The sequence below is a fragment of the Phocoena sinus genome, chromosome 1 (genome assembly GCF_008692025.1).
Source record: "Phocoena sinus isolate mPhoSin1 chromosome 1, mPhoSin1.pri, whole genome shotgun sequence".
In the NCBI taxonomy this organism is placed as follows: domain Eukaryota; kingdom Metazoa; phylum Chordata; class Mammalia; order Artiodactyla; family Phocoenidae; genus Phocoena; species Phocoena sinus.
The window spans coordinates 78,755,097-78,769,109 of record NC_045763.1 but is presented as its reverse complement, the minus strand read 5'-3'; the positions used below and the strand labels follow the sequence as shown (position 1 = coordinate 78,769,109).

At 39.6% G+C, this 14,013-nt stretch overlaps 1 protein-coding gene across 1 annotated transcript in view; it reads left to right on the top strand.

Moving 5' to 3' along the window:
- The window catches only part of LOC116759855 (small nuclear ribonucleoprotein E-like), a 138,226-nt gene extending 133,403 nt beyond the window's left edge, over window positions 1-4,823 (top strand). The window contains exon 2 of the mRNA XM_032644076.1: window positions 4,536-4,823. Coding sequence (XP_032499967.1) covers window positions 4,536-4,823 — 288 coding nt within the window. The remainder of the gene's footprint in view (window positions 1-4,535) is intronic.
- The last annotated feature ends 9,190 nt before the right edge of the window (window positions 4,824-14,013 follow it).

Genomic DNA, 14,013 nt, shown 5'->3' with positions numbered 1-14,013 from the left:
TCCCTGAGAGCTAGTTCAAATAGGAACTAGAGTCTAAAGTCCATGGATATGATTAAGGCAGGAAACAGAAGCCAGCAAGAGCAGAGAATCACGTACTAGGAATATCCGCATCTTGATCAAGATGGAAAAAGATCTCTGCCCTTAAATAGTTTAAATCCTGAATAGGGAGACAAAATAAATTATAAACATAATAGAAAGGAATTTTATAGCATGTAAGAAGGTTATACATACAGCATAACAAATAAAATGTAAATGAGTAAGGTGGTTCAATAGTTCCATGGTAAGGTGAGAAGTGGGCAAGAGTCAGTATTAAATAGCAGGGGCAGGGTTACTTTTAGTGAGAAAATATAATTTGACCAAAGAGTTGAAGGCAGTGAAGGGATTTAGTCAGATAGATATCAGTGGGAAGAACATTCTCATCAGGGTAAATGTACTAAGTCAGGAATGTTCCTGGCATGTTCTAAGAAATTAAGGAGGCCCAGCCTGTCTGAGGTAGAGGAGGAAGTGGGAGAACAGTGGAGATGAGGATAGACTGCTAGCAGAAGCCCATAGGGCATTGGGCCTTGTAGGCACTGTAATGACTTCAGCCTCTACTTTGAGTGAAATGGGAAATAAGAAACCATTGAAGGGTTTTGAGTAGAAGAGTGATATGATCTGATTTCTACTTTTAAAAGGATCACTCTGGCTGTGTTAAGAAAGACTGTAGAGAGTCAGAGTGGGATCAAAGAAACCTGTTGGAGACTGTTTTAGTAACATAGCCAAGGAATAATGGTGGCCAGGACCAGGTGGTGGCAGTGAAAGAGATAGGAAGTCATAGGATTCCGGATGTATTTTGAAGGTAGAGCCAACAGAAATGTAAGATAAGGAGAGGAACAAAGATGACTGCATGGGTTTTACCTGTGTAACTGGAAGGGAGGAGTTATGGATTGATGTAGATAAGGTTTCAAGTGGAGCAGATTTGGGGAGAAGCTCATGAGTTCAGATTTGGACATGTTGAATTTAATACATCTATTAGACACCTGAGAGGAGATGTCAAATAGGCAAGTAAATGTACAAATCTGGAGACTGGTGAGGGAAGTCCAAGTAGAGATGTGTACCTGGGAGGTGTCAACATAAGATGTTATTAAAACCATGATACTGGGCTATATTACTGAGAGCAACTCTAGATAGAGTAGAGAGGATGTTCTGGGACTGATTTCTAGCTTCCTTCTTCCCTCATCCCTTGACATTAAGAAATTAATGAGAAGAAGAGAAATCAGCAAAGGAGACCAAGAAGGAAATGACCAGGGAAGTTGGAGGAATATCAAGGAGATGGGGTGTTGACATGAAAGTGGAGTGAAAATCTCACACATGTTTTCACCTGCCCACCCACTGGTTGAATGCAGAGCAGTCCAAGGACCCAGAGGAGGGCAGAGTAATGAGGTGTGACGAGCCTGGTCGCTGGATGATAGCATGAAGTCGAGGTCCTCGCTGCCAACCTGGACTGTGATGAGGTCAAGATGCAACATTGTACTGTTTGGTCTCTGAGATTTGGGGATATTTTTAAACAGTTGTTGGCCTACTCTACCCTGACTAACACAAGAACTGATGCCATTTGAAAGGTGCCAGCATCTTATTTTGAGAGCTTTAGCAAATTTTAATTGTTGGTACCCCCATGAATGTTATTCATTATTAATGAGTCATTAAAGAAGTACTTTCTCTTAGAAATGCTTTATTTGGTGTTAGGATTATGTATTCAAAAGCAATAGAAAACTGTTTAAAAAATGATTTATCATCAGATTTGTACTTTCTTGAGCTAGGTTTGAAAATTATTCCAAGTTAGCTGTTATGTCTACCCTACATTCTCAGTCTGAGTTGACCTGGCATAAGCCAAGTTTCAGCAGAGCCTAGTTCCATCTTGGGCTTCTGTGAACGGGGATTGTCAATGGTGTGTTCTTGATCTTCACTCTTAATTGAATCCTAAAAATATTTATTATTGATGGGAAGCTATCAGGTTTTTTTTTTAAGGTCCCTTATTGATAAACCTTTGATTACTGTGGTTAAAGAAAAATGTCTACCTTCCCCCAAGTACAGTGTTTGGAATTGCTTTTGGAAAATTGATTGAAAAGTTGTTATAAGCCTGAGGTTAATAGTGTGAACCCTGTTTGGTGCACTTGAACCCTACGTTATTCATTCTCAAGTTTTTAGATTCTAGCTACAAAAGGACAAGTCTGAATATCTATTACAATGGCTTCCCATCACACTTAGCATTGAATCCAAAGATATTACCATGGCCTACAAGGCCCTACTTATTCTGGCTTCCTGCTATTTTCTCGCCTCCCTCTTTGCTGCTCCTTGAACACACTGCACATGCTCCCTGCTCAGAATAGCACTTGCTATTCCTACTGTTCACCCAGATGCTCACATGTCTTCTTGTTTCACTTCATTCTGGTCTTTCATTTCCCTGTCCACTCTATCTAAAACTGTAGCTTCCATCACTCTCTGTCCCCCTCTCCTGCTCAGTAAATATTTGGTGAATAAATGAGTGAATGGATTAATGAATGGTTATGGTCATCTGATTTCTCAAAACAACATTATCTGATCTAAGAAAGACTCACTGTTTTTGTTTCATGGTACAAAATACCATGATGATAGCCAACCTAGGTGGGGTTTGAAATTTTAGAAAATTTTGAAAAAGAAAGAAGCTTTTGGCCTCAATTCCCACTACACTCTCCTATCTATCCCCTACTGCTTCTTTCATTTTTTATCTATTTATTCAGTGAACATTAAATACATATATGTTGAGCACTATTTTTCCTCCTAACATAAGAAAAAAGCTCCACCTCTATCCTGATATTATATTTAGTGGAAATAGTGTCCTGAATAAGACAGGCTTCTTTTAAAGGGGCAAAAACCCTGTTACTGTTCAAAACTTTTCAAAGTCCCAAAGGGAGAAAGAAAACAACTCCCATCTGCATTAGTTACTATACAATTTGCAGCCACAGAATCTATTGGTTTTCACATTTCCATATTTTTGAGGCACATTCACAACCATAAGGAAAAATATTAAATGTGAAAATGGATAGATACGTGTCAATAGAAAGTCTGCTTGGGAGTTACTTCCAGCCACACGGATTCACAGAATGCTGACTTACATGATTTCATAAACATGATTTCATAAACTTGGTTACCTGCTAACAAAGTTATCTAGTGCTTAAAATGTAATACGAGTTAGAGGCTTTTTGCTTTGTTTTCGCTGTGAAAAACTGTGTTTCCTTTAGAAGAGCTCACGATTTATATATTGAAAATATATAAAAGAATTTTGTGTCAACAAAATGGTGTTTAAGGTTTTAAATCATCCTAACAGTCAGCCCTGAGACTTCCTCGCCAGACATCTCGGAGACTTTATGAAAGTTTTATTCTACAATTCCCTGCTTGCCTTTACTCTTAGCTGCTTCTTCCAGCTATTCATATCATTTGAAAAATAGAGTTTATATACTTTAAGTTGCAAGGCATTTAGAATTTTCATAATCTCTTTATTGTGGCTGAAGTAGTCAAAAAAATGAAGTCTATTGTTGATAATATTTCACTGTGCCTTTACTAGATTAACTGGAGCAAGAAGCTAGAACTTGTGGCATTTAAAAAATACTCCATTTTGTAGAAAGCTTCTATGAGCAAATTATAGGATAATTAAATTAGTTTCAAAATAGTTGGTAAAAATCAGGGAATAGGGTGATAATGAAGATTTATAAAGAACAGATGCTGAAAATAAGGGTCTCAAGAACAGGAATTTTGCATTTATATATTTTAGCATCTTTCATAGCATGTAGCAATGTGCTAAGCACATAGTAGGTGATCATTAAGTCCTTGTTTATTTAACCTATAAAATTATATATAGCATCAAATTTCAAGTACCATATTTTACAAGGTAGAGAGTAGTATGGAAAAATTTCCCTTGCATAATAATCACTTAAAAATAAAGTATCTTTAAGTAATTGATGAGACGAGTATACTCTCTTATTGTTTTATATAAATTTCCTTATAGTTAATGTACGTTTACTGGCAACAGATGCCTATCACCTGCCCTCCACGCCTTCTATCTGGCTTCTCATTCATGAATTTCAATGTCTATTCTCTTTACTACTTACTATGTTCCAGATGCTATATCTGTTCTTTGACCTTGGGAAGCATATAATCTAGTGGTAAAGACCAATGAGGACAGAGGAAAATTCAGTGCTGTTTTTTTTTTTTTTTTTTTTCAGTGCTGTTTTGATTAGACTCCTTTACTTACTAGAACTAAGACTCAGCTCATACATCTTCATGTATTAGAAAGATTATTATAAGAAGATAAGCACACAAGATAAGCTCAGGGAAAGCTGAGCCTCTTGACTTCAGAGAGCAAGAATTGAAAGGTGGTTCTGGATGCAGGTGGCCCTGGGGATTTCACTCATTTCAGAGTGGGACTTCACAAGTCTTCACCAGGCTCTCTTTACTTCTCTATTGCATACCTTCTGCTTACGTGTGGTTTCTGCTCACTTAAAACTTCTTGGGGTGAGCTTCCACCATGGCGTACCCGGGGCCAGGGCCAGAAGGTGCAGAAGGTGATGGTGCATCCAATCAATCTCATCTTCAGATACTTGCAAAACAGATCTTGGATTCAGGTGTGGCTTTATGAGCAAGTGAATATGTGGATAGAGGGCTGTATCATTGGTTTTGATGAGTATATGAACCTCGTATTAGATGATGCAGAAGAGATTCATTCTAAAACAAAGTCAAGAAAACAACTGGGTCAGATCATGCTAAAAGGAGATAACATTACTCTGCTCCAAAGTGTCTCCAACTAGAAATGATCAATGAAGTGAGAAATTGTTGAGAAAGCAATACAGCTTTTTTAGGTGTGCTTTGTTAGAAGTGTATTTCTAAAGCATTTATTCATATTGTTTTGCTCACCTTTATGTTATTACCAGATGACAATAAATGCTGTGGGATTGTTTTTATTTAAAAAACAAAACAAAACAAAACAAAACCTTCTTGGGACTTCCCTGGTGGTCCAGTGGTTAAGACTCCATGCTTCCAATGCAGGGGACGCAAGTTTGATCCCTGACTGGGGAACTAAGATCCCACATGCTGTGTGGTGTGGCAAAAATACTTTTCTTGTGAGGGATCAGTCATTATTTTTCTCTACATAATGGGTTTTCAGAAATTGCCCACGTTTCTTATGTTTTCTCTGTATTCCTCAGTACAAAATACTTACAAACATGATAGAATTTGTTCAGCCCATGTTTTTTAAAGCAGCCATGGCTGCCCTTTGACACTCTGTACCTACCCCTGGTTTAATCAGCTGTAACAAGAGGGTAAAGTCACATGGTAAAATCAAGTCTAATAGTTCATTAAAGGCTACACAAGGAGACATAGCATAGGCAGTGTGTTGATGTGTCTACTTCAAATTTGGCTTTGTAATACTAGAATGTGATGGGGTACAGAATTCTCTAGGGTTGTAGAATTGAATCACTTGGTCAAGTCTAGGGGTAGTCAGAGCATACCCCTTAGGAAAGATGACACCCAAGCAGGTATAGTCAAAGTTAGCTAGAAAAGAAGTGGTGGGAAGCTATACTAGGCAGAGAAAATAGCATGAGTAAGGAATAGGAGCAGGAAGAAATATGTTTCAGAGACTGAACCACATGTGGTTTAATCTTCCTGGAACTTTAATAACTATGTCCAAAATGGTGAGAGGTAAGAAGAGAGCAGGCAGGATCCAGGTTAGAATACATAGTGAAAGTAATGGGAAACCATTGTCTTATACAGGGTAATGACAAGGTCACATTTACATTTTCGATATATCACCCTGGGGACAGACGGAAGATGTATATGAACATGGCAGGACTGGAGGCAGAGACAGAGACACTAAGTAGAAGGATAGTTCAGGTAAGAGATTAAAAGAATCCCAACTAGAAAATGCATGTAGGAGTCGAGGGGAGGTAATATGTTAAAAAAAATATTACTTAAATAGAATCAAACATAGTAACTAATTAAGATGTGCTGGATGAGGGAGGGGGAAAAGCTGGTGTTTCAGCTTGACCAAGTTGGTGGACGGAGATCCCACAGTTGGGATGGGTAAGAAAAAAGGCGAGTGACTCTGGGGGAGGGGTATCAGGAAAGAGTTGAAACAGAAGGAGCTTTTATGTCGAAGGTGCCTGGGAACTAGATGTGAAATAAGTAAGTGCGTCAGATGACAAGAGAGAGAACTGGTGTTTTAATCAATGAGCTGGTCCATCCAGCTTTTCTTCATATTACTGAGAGAAAGTACAGTTGGAAGTTGAATAGGTACAGCAAGTGCAAAAGGGGAAAATCAAGGGTTTATCCAAAAAGGGATTTAGATTGAGTGTCCCAATCACAGATGACCACATCATCAGGTATGTATCTCAGTAACCACCTGCTCCCAAGCTAAGACCTTGCTGGACCTCCAGTAAAATTCATTTCTTTCCACCCTAATGATGTAGTAGGAGGGTGTTGATTAAACTAACAGGGAAAGGTAGTTTGGGACATAAAGCTCTTCATTCACTCTTCACAGAAATACCTACTATGTGGTATACTATACCAAGTACTTTAGAAGGCAAAATTTGCTTACTGCCTGCAAATGACTTTGATAAACTTGAGAGTTACTTAGGAAAACAAGGTAAATGGGACATATTGAAGTAAGTAAACAAAGGAAGAAAAAAGAGAAGCTACCAATAGAAGAGAATAAATGATTGATTTGCTTTAGATGAGAATGGCAGAAAATAATGGGTCATAGTGGACTGCAGATTGAACAGGATTCAGCAATATAAAAAAAAAGCAAGGGCTTCCCTGGTGGCGCAGTGGTTGAGAGTCCGCCTGCCGATGCATGGGACACGGGTTCATGCCCTGGTCTGGGAAGATCCCACATGCCATGGAGCGGTTGAGCCTGTGAGCCATGGCCGCTGAGCCTGCGCGTCCGGAGCCTGTGCTCCGCAACGGGAGAGGCCACAACAGTGAGAGGCCCGCGTACCGCAAAAAAAAAAAAAAAAAAAGCAAGCATGATATTGAAATATCACATCAAGCATCACATTGAAATATCTAAGCAGAAGTATAGCATATAAGAACAAGAATGATTCACCTGCCTAGGAAGTCAGATTCCTAAATGAATTCTGTATCTGCTCAAGTTCTTTCGTTATTACCAAGAGGAATAGACTGGATATTATTTAGGATGATTTCAGTTATAAGTAATAGAATATCCAAATCAAAATGGCTTAAACAATAAAGGGAATATACTGCCTCATATAACTAAAAAGTTCAGGTTTCAGGCCTTTTACATTACCTCCAAGGATGTGGTTTCTTTCTGTCTTTTCATTATAGTTTTCAAAGTATTGGCCTCATTTTAAGACTGGTTCCTCTTGTGATAAGGTAGATACTGATGCTAATACAACTAGGGGTTCATGCTTCACATCCAATGATAGAGAGTGATTCTTAAATAATTTCCACAGAAAATAGAGGTAACTTCTTCCCCAGAGTCCCCAATAACCACATCTTATATTTGGCCCAAATTCAGTTATATGTCCATTTCTGAACCATTTGCTGTGGCCAAGGAAGGAGATGTGATAATTAGCTTGAGCCAATCAAGATCTACCCCTGGTGAGAGAGATGGAATCAATTCTACCCTAACTTCATGGCTGGGATGTCCGGGATCTGTTAGAAAGAAAGCAACGGGGATTGCACGTGGGAAATACGAACAGCAAATGTCCACCACACTACTTAAGCAGAAAATAAATGTTTTGGGAAGCCTGGCAAGTAGCTCAGCCTGATGCCTCAGCTTCCTGAAGGAAAGGCTGGAGAATCCATCTCAGAAATAACACAGAAACTGGGTCAGCTCCTGAAGTCTAGGGCCCAAGGTAACACGGACCAGTTGACAGGTATTTCAGAGCATGCTTCCAGAATGCACCACCCTCTTTGCTTTTATCTTCCTGTTTCTCTCTGTGTAAGACTCAAAGCCACAGTAGAGAGAGCTGGCCAGGGTTGGTTTATGTGCTCACAACTTAGCTAAGAGAGATTGGAGAAGCCTGACTGATGGTCCCATCAGCACTCTTCATAGTGGAGGACAGATAATTGTTCCTAAGAGCACTGAGGTAGTTTTCTAAATAAAGGGGTTAAAGGGGTCTGGGTTACCGCAAATAGTTGTCCACTACAGGTATTATTAAGTTCCAAATATAAAAGGAGTATAAGAAACTTAAATGGCAGAATTAGATAAAGAAGATAATTAAAGGACAAAAACGTTTTGATGGAAAACATGTCCATTTAACACATTTTTATGGAGCACCTAATGTATGGAATGTGCTATGTTGATATAAAGATTTGTATGATACCCTCTCTACCCTTCTGGATAACACAATAGATTTTAGAGCTAGGAGGAGAGGCATTTACATTTCATGCAATCTGACACCTTACTTTTAAGGTGAGTAAAACTAGGTAGAATAAGGTCAAATAATGAATATTTGACACAGCTGTGACTAGACTCCAAAACTGCATTATTCCAACCTATCTAGGTTTCTTTCTCTTATGCTTTACCTACTCGCTTAGTTGCTGCATTGGCCGTAACCAACATAAACTTCAGAGAAAGGACCCAGAATTACCTCATGGTGGAGAAAAGGCTGAGAAATAATTGGAATATCTTCTTTATCATCAAAAGGGGAAGCTTCAAAACCCATTAAGATCCAAACTCTTCAAAGTCCCTTAAAGACAAGAATTCCCCAGTCAGAGGTTTAAGAGCACTTGCTCCAACCAGAGGGCTTTCAGTAGAGAAAAGGTAGCTAGTGAAGGCTGTATGATTGAAGCTCCTTTCCCAAGGACTAAAAAATAAAAATAAAAACCAAAATAATTACTTATCTGCTCGGAGTGACTTCCCTGCAGTTATGCCCCGAGGGCGAGAGGGGCACATTCTCCAACTTCTAAAGGTGCATTTTGCTTCTTAGATTCTGAAACTTCAGGCTACTTAGTTGTATTTTAGTTCAAGAAATTCTTTTTTCATATGCTCCTTTTAATCTATTTGCTACTGTAGTACATTTAAACATCAGCAGATGGGGCCCTTGGTTCCTTTGAAGAGTGTCAGGCTTGAATTTTGTTCGCGTCTGAGGTCCTCATGAACTTTGCTTGTTTTCACAGCGTGTTAAATTTGCACATTCTCTAGTTCACAAACGTTTATTTAATCAAGAAAAATAAATCTCATTAATGACAAGAAATTTCTTTTTCCCCCTTCCACTGTTCTGTAGAGGTAAGTTAGATCTGTTTACAAATGGAAAAATGAGTATAACATAATACCTAGGCAACAGCATCTTTCAAAGGACAAGCGAATTCAGCGTCAAAATTAACCTGTTGTCCTTAACTCAGGAGGCTGTGTGGGAGGCTTTCACTGTATGGGGCCACAGGTGACAGGTTGTATCTGAGTTACCCTGACTCTGGCCTGTTCTCTTTCTTCTCGGCTGAGTTTCATTTTATGCAGGCATTGTGTGAATTGGCTGGTTTTTACCACTCACCAATAATCATGATTTTTTTTAAGTGATCTTTGTCGATAGTCCATAAAGAGAACAACCGGTTGTCTGGCCCTTGCACCTGTTCAAGTGGGTAAGTTTCAGCTCCTTAAAGGTGAGATCTTTTCCCATGAGAAATGTAACAGCTCTTTAAGGAAGGAGTGTAGTTTACAGGGCAGAAGAGATGGCAGCCTCCCACACTCCTAGAGTCCTCTCTTAATTTTCTGCCTGGCTTTTTAACGTGAGCTTGCTCTGAGAATTAATCACTGTTTCCCTTCTGTCCCCCAAAATGGGATGACACAGAACTTCTTTTTTGGCAAAACCGTGAAAGACCCAGAGCAAAAATGTTTCCTATGCGTGAAGCTTGATTATATAAATACTATTTCAACGTGCTTACTGCATCTCCGATTAGTATGATTTAACTGATAGATTGAAGGCATCTTCCTTAGTGTAATTAATATTTGTGTTGTAAATAAATCTGCTTGGACAGATCTTAATAGCAGATTTAAAACACAGTGAGAAGACTAAGGATATATCACTGATGGAAGAGATAAAATTGGACCTCCTTTTTTTTCACTATTCTGAGTTTAAATAAATAGCTCTGTTTTCCAACATTATTGCCACCTCTTAAGAACTGATGTTTTAGCTTGAAAGACTGCCTATATTTTTTAAGGTATATTACGGATCACATTCATTTCCAAATTCAGGTCTTAACTAGCTCATAAATCTGTGAGAATGAGTGTCTTCATTAATAACATTCTCTATATTTTTAGAAATTTGCAACCTAATATGGCAAATTGGGATGCAGTTTGCAGATTTAGGATTTGTGGAGTTTACACTGATGCAACTAATGTATTACTTCTGGGTAGAGATGATATTTGCCTGTGGTTAGCCTGAAGCAAATTTTAGGAAAGTATTGTTCATTTCTTCCCTCCTTTTGTGCTGACATGCTAAGTGATATACACGGAAATTGTGTGCACTACTTGTGCCCTGGTCTGAAGAACTGCTTGTGGGCAAATTTCATTAGTGCTTGATTAGTACTTGTGCTAATTAACCAGGCACAATTTTGCCTCCAGTCGTAGTATGATGAGTTAAGGCTGGACTGAAAATGTGGCCCTAAATGCATGTGTTGGAAGCCCATAAAGCCCATATAATCCCATAGAGAATTCTCACTTGACTCCCCCATTAATGGTCTGAAAAAGTAGAACAGAACACTCTGTTTCCAGTGCAATTTGAGTTCACCCAGTTACGTGATATGTTAATGTTTAGATTAAGCAGATGGCAAGGAAGGCAGTTGTTAGTTGAGGATTGTTTTTCCCTTTCTGCATATTATTTTCAGACAAACAGTTTAAGAGGGAAGTTACTTTACCTCTCCCTTTGCATCCCCTTGAGTTAAAAAACAAAACAAAACAAAACAAAACAGAAACCCCTGGTTGTATTATTATCATCCTATGTGCTCAAGTGCACTCATCTTATTTGGGATGTGATATAACAGTGGTTTCCAGTGTTTGGTGAGGTTTTTGCTATTTATATAATTTCAAAGAAAAGGGAGATAGGGCCTGGCTGAGGCAAGGACAGGAGAGGAGGTGAATTTGGAAACAAAAGCTGCTTGGAACAGAAGAGCAGATGTTATGCCTCTATCTACATCTCTAATTTTCTCCTCAGGGTTGGCAATACTGGCCCTTGATTCTCCTACTTATTTCTGTGGTCTTCTTCCTCCTCCTCCAATTTCACCTGCCTTCTCCAAACCTCTTTTCCCTCATACTACTTCCCTTGCAATTTTGGAATTTTCCACATTAAATTTTTACATACTATATGCTGTGGCATCTTAGTAACTTTACTTTAAAAACCTTTAATAACTTTCAGAATTCCTCCAAGCTTGCCTAGCTCTCACAAATGAAAAGGTAGAGTTTTAAATATCAGGTTATATCATTTATAGAATCATTAAATTTTTTTTTTTTTTTTTTTTTTTTTTTTTTTTTTTGCGGTACGCGGGTCTCTCACTGCTGTGGCCTCTCCCGCTGCGGAGCACAGGCTCCGGACGCACAGGCTCAGCGGCTACGGCTCACGGGCCCAGCCGCTCCGCGGCATGTGGGATCTTCCCGGACCGGGGCACGAACCCGCGTTGCCTGCATCGGCAAGCGGACTCTCAACCACTGCGCCACCAGGGAAGCCCCTAGACTGACTTTTTTGAATGCAACTCCTGGCTAAGGTAGGCTCCAGGGCAGCTAGGCTCAGATGGATGGAGTGGACAAATCTGCAAGCCTCTCTTCACTTGTATGTATCTTCTTTCTCCTTCTCTAACCCGGGGATGTGTCCCTCCTTTCAGCCAGGACGACCCCTCACTGGTCTCTCGATGTTATTACCTTCCTGCATTCTCAAGAACATCAGTTACTCCCCACCATTTTCTGTCTTGCAAATTTTTCTTCTCTATTAGATTATTCCCCTTGGCCTACAAATATGCAGAATACCAGATGCCTAGACCATGCATATTCTTTCTGATATCACCCCCATTTCTTTACGCCCCCTTTTAGTCTTGACTCTCAAGTGTATTGTCTATGCAAGTCATCTTTGTCTTCATTTTCTTAACTCCCGTTTACCATTCCAATCTGGAATCTGATTTGTTTAATTCACTGAAACTACTCTTGATAAGGCGATAACATTTCTTGGTAATGACAGATCCAGCTCGTAATGTGTTTTTGTCTTGTCTTTTCAACAGCCGTCTACACAGTAGAGCAGGGACCCAGGCTCTCTGAGTCTTCATGATACCACACTCTCCTGGTCTTCTCCAACCTCTCTAGCTCTTTTACCTTATTCTCCCTTTTGGTCAGAATCCAATGTCTATTTTGTTCACTGTATTTTGTATAATGTCTAGTACTGAGTCTGGTGTATAGTAGGCTCTCAAGAAATATTGGTTAAATGAATAAATTCAATAGTTTCAGTTCAATGAGAATCATGTTTTTCCCTCTAGAGATGAGCTGTGCAATACGTGGTCACTAGTCATATGTGGTTATTTAAATTTGAATTAATTAAAATAAAATTATATTAAAAATTCAGTTCTTCAGTCGTACTGGACACGTTTCAAGTGCTCAGTCGCCACATGTGACTAGTGACTACCATACTGGACAGTGCAACTTTTTAGAATACTTCTAACATTGTTGGGAGTTCTATTGCCTAGTGATGTTCCAGAGAGTTTAAATTTAACTGCTGGCACCTGAACCGCATACGTCATAGAGTCATGCAGAAATTGGTCAAATGATTGGATGATTCTCTCTACAGTCTTACAAAAACACACAGAACAATTGCTCAACTAGGACAGAGGGACATTTTAAGCATTATGAAGCAAGGGAGTGTAGCATCCTAGTTAAATGTGTGGGATTGGTGATGGAGAGATTTGAAGACGAGTCCTGTTATACCATTTGACAGGTATATGTAAAGAGCAACGGTTCCGGGCTTCCCTGGTGGCGCAGTGGTTGAGAGTCCGCCTGCCGATGCAGGGGACATGGGTTCGTGCCCCGGTCCGGGAAGATCCCACATGCCATGGAGTGGCTGGGCTCGTAAGCCATGGCCACTGAGCCTGCGCATCCAGAGCCTGTGCTCCACGATGGAAGAGGCCACAACAGTGAGAGGTCTGCGTACCGAAAAAAAAAAAAAAAAGAGCAACGGTTCCATCTGTTTTGCCTTTCTGCAACTCCATTTTCTTAACTGTAAAATGGGTTAAGATTAATACCTTTCTCATAGGCTTGTTGTAGAAATTAAAGAGATTGATGCAAAGTACTTAATATTGTCCCCAGCACAAAGTACGAGCTCAATAAACGACAGCTAGTATTATTATTGCTGTTGTTATGTTATATATATATATATCTTCAGGTGGAAGGCACATACTCACACTAGTGTCCTTCCATTTCAATCATGCCATTGAACCCTAGTGTCTCTTTTTAAGACATACCAACACTGAGTAAGGGGGTCATACATACTAGGCAAACATATTAGCAGAACAGGATTGAAATGAGTTTTAAAGCATAGGATTCACCTGGCAAAGTTTGCTACAGAGTGGATGAAATCTTTTAGAACCATTATGTTTTCAGCTTGGATCTCTGCATGCACCATGACCAGAACTCAGGAAAGCTGTCTGACACAGTTTCCACCAGGAGTCCAGAGCTTCCTCCAGAGCTACAATGTCAGATATTTCTTCTCCTTGGGCTGACAGCACAAGGAAATGCTGTTGTTTTTCCTCAGTTGGGAGAGTCCCTAACGGAATATAGCATGGATTTGTTAGTGCTTCTCTCATCGATCCTTTGTGTTTCTGTATTATTCTCCAGTCAGTTCCCTGTAACATGTGGGTAACTACCCACAATTTTCGGTTGCATCCCCAGAATGCTGGAGAGTTAACCAACCTGTCTTTCAGGGATGACAGTCTCTTAAGAAGCACTTCTGCAGGGACTTGTCATTTGCAGTTTGACATTTCTGACTTACTGTGCCCCATAAGCACGGA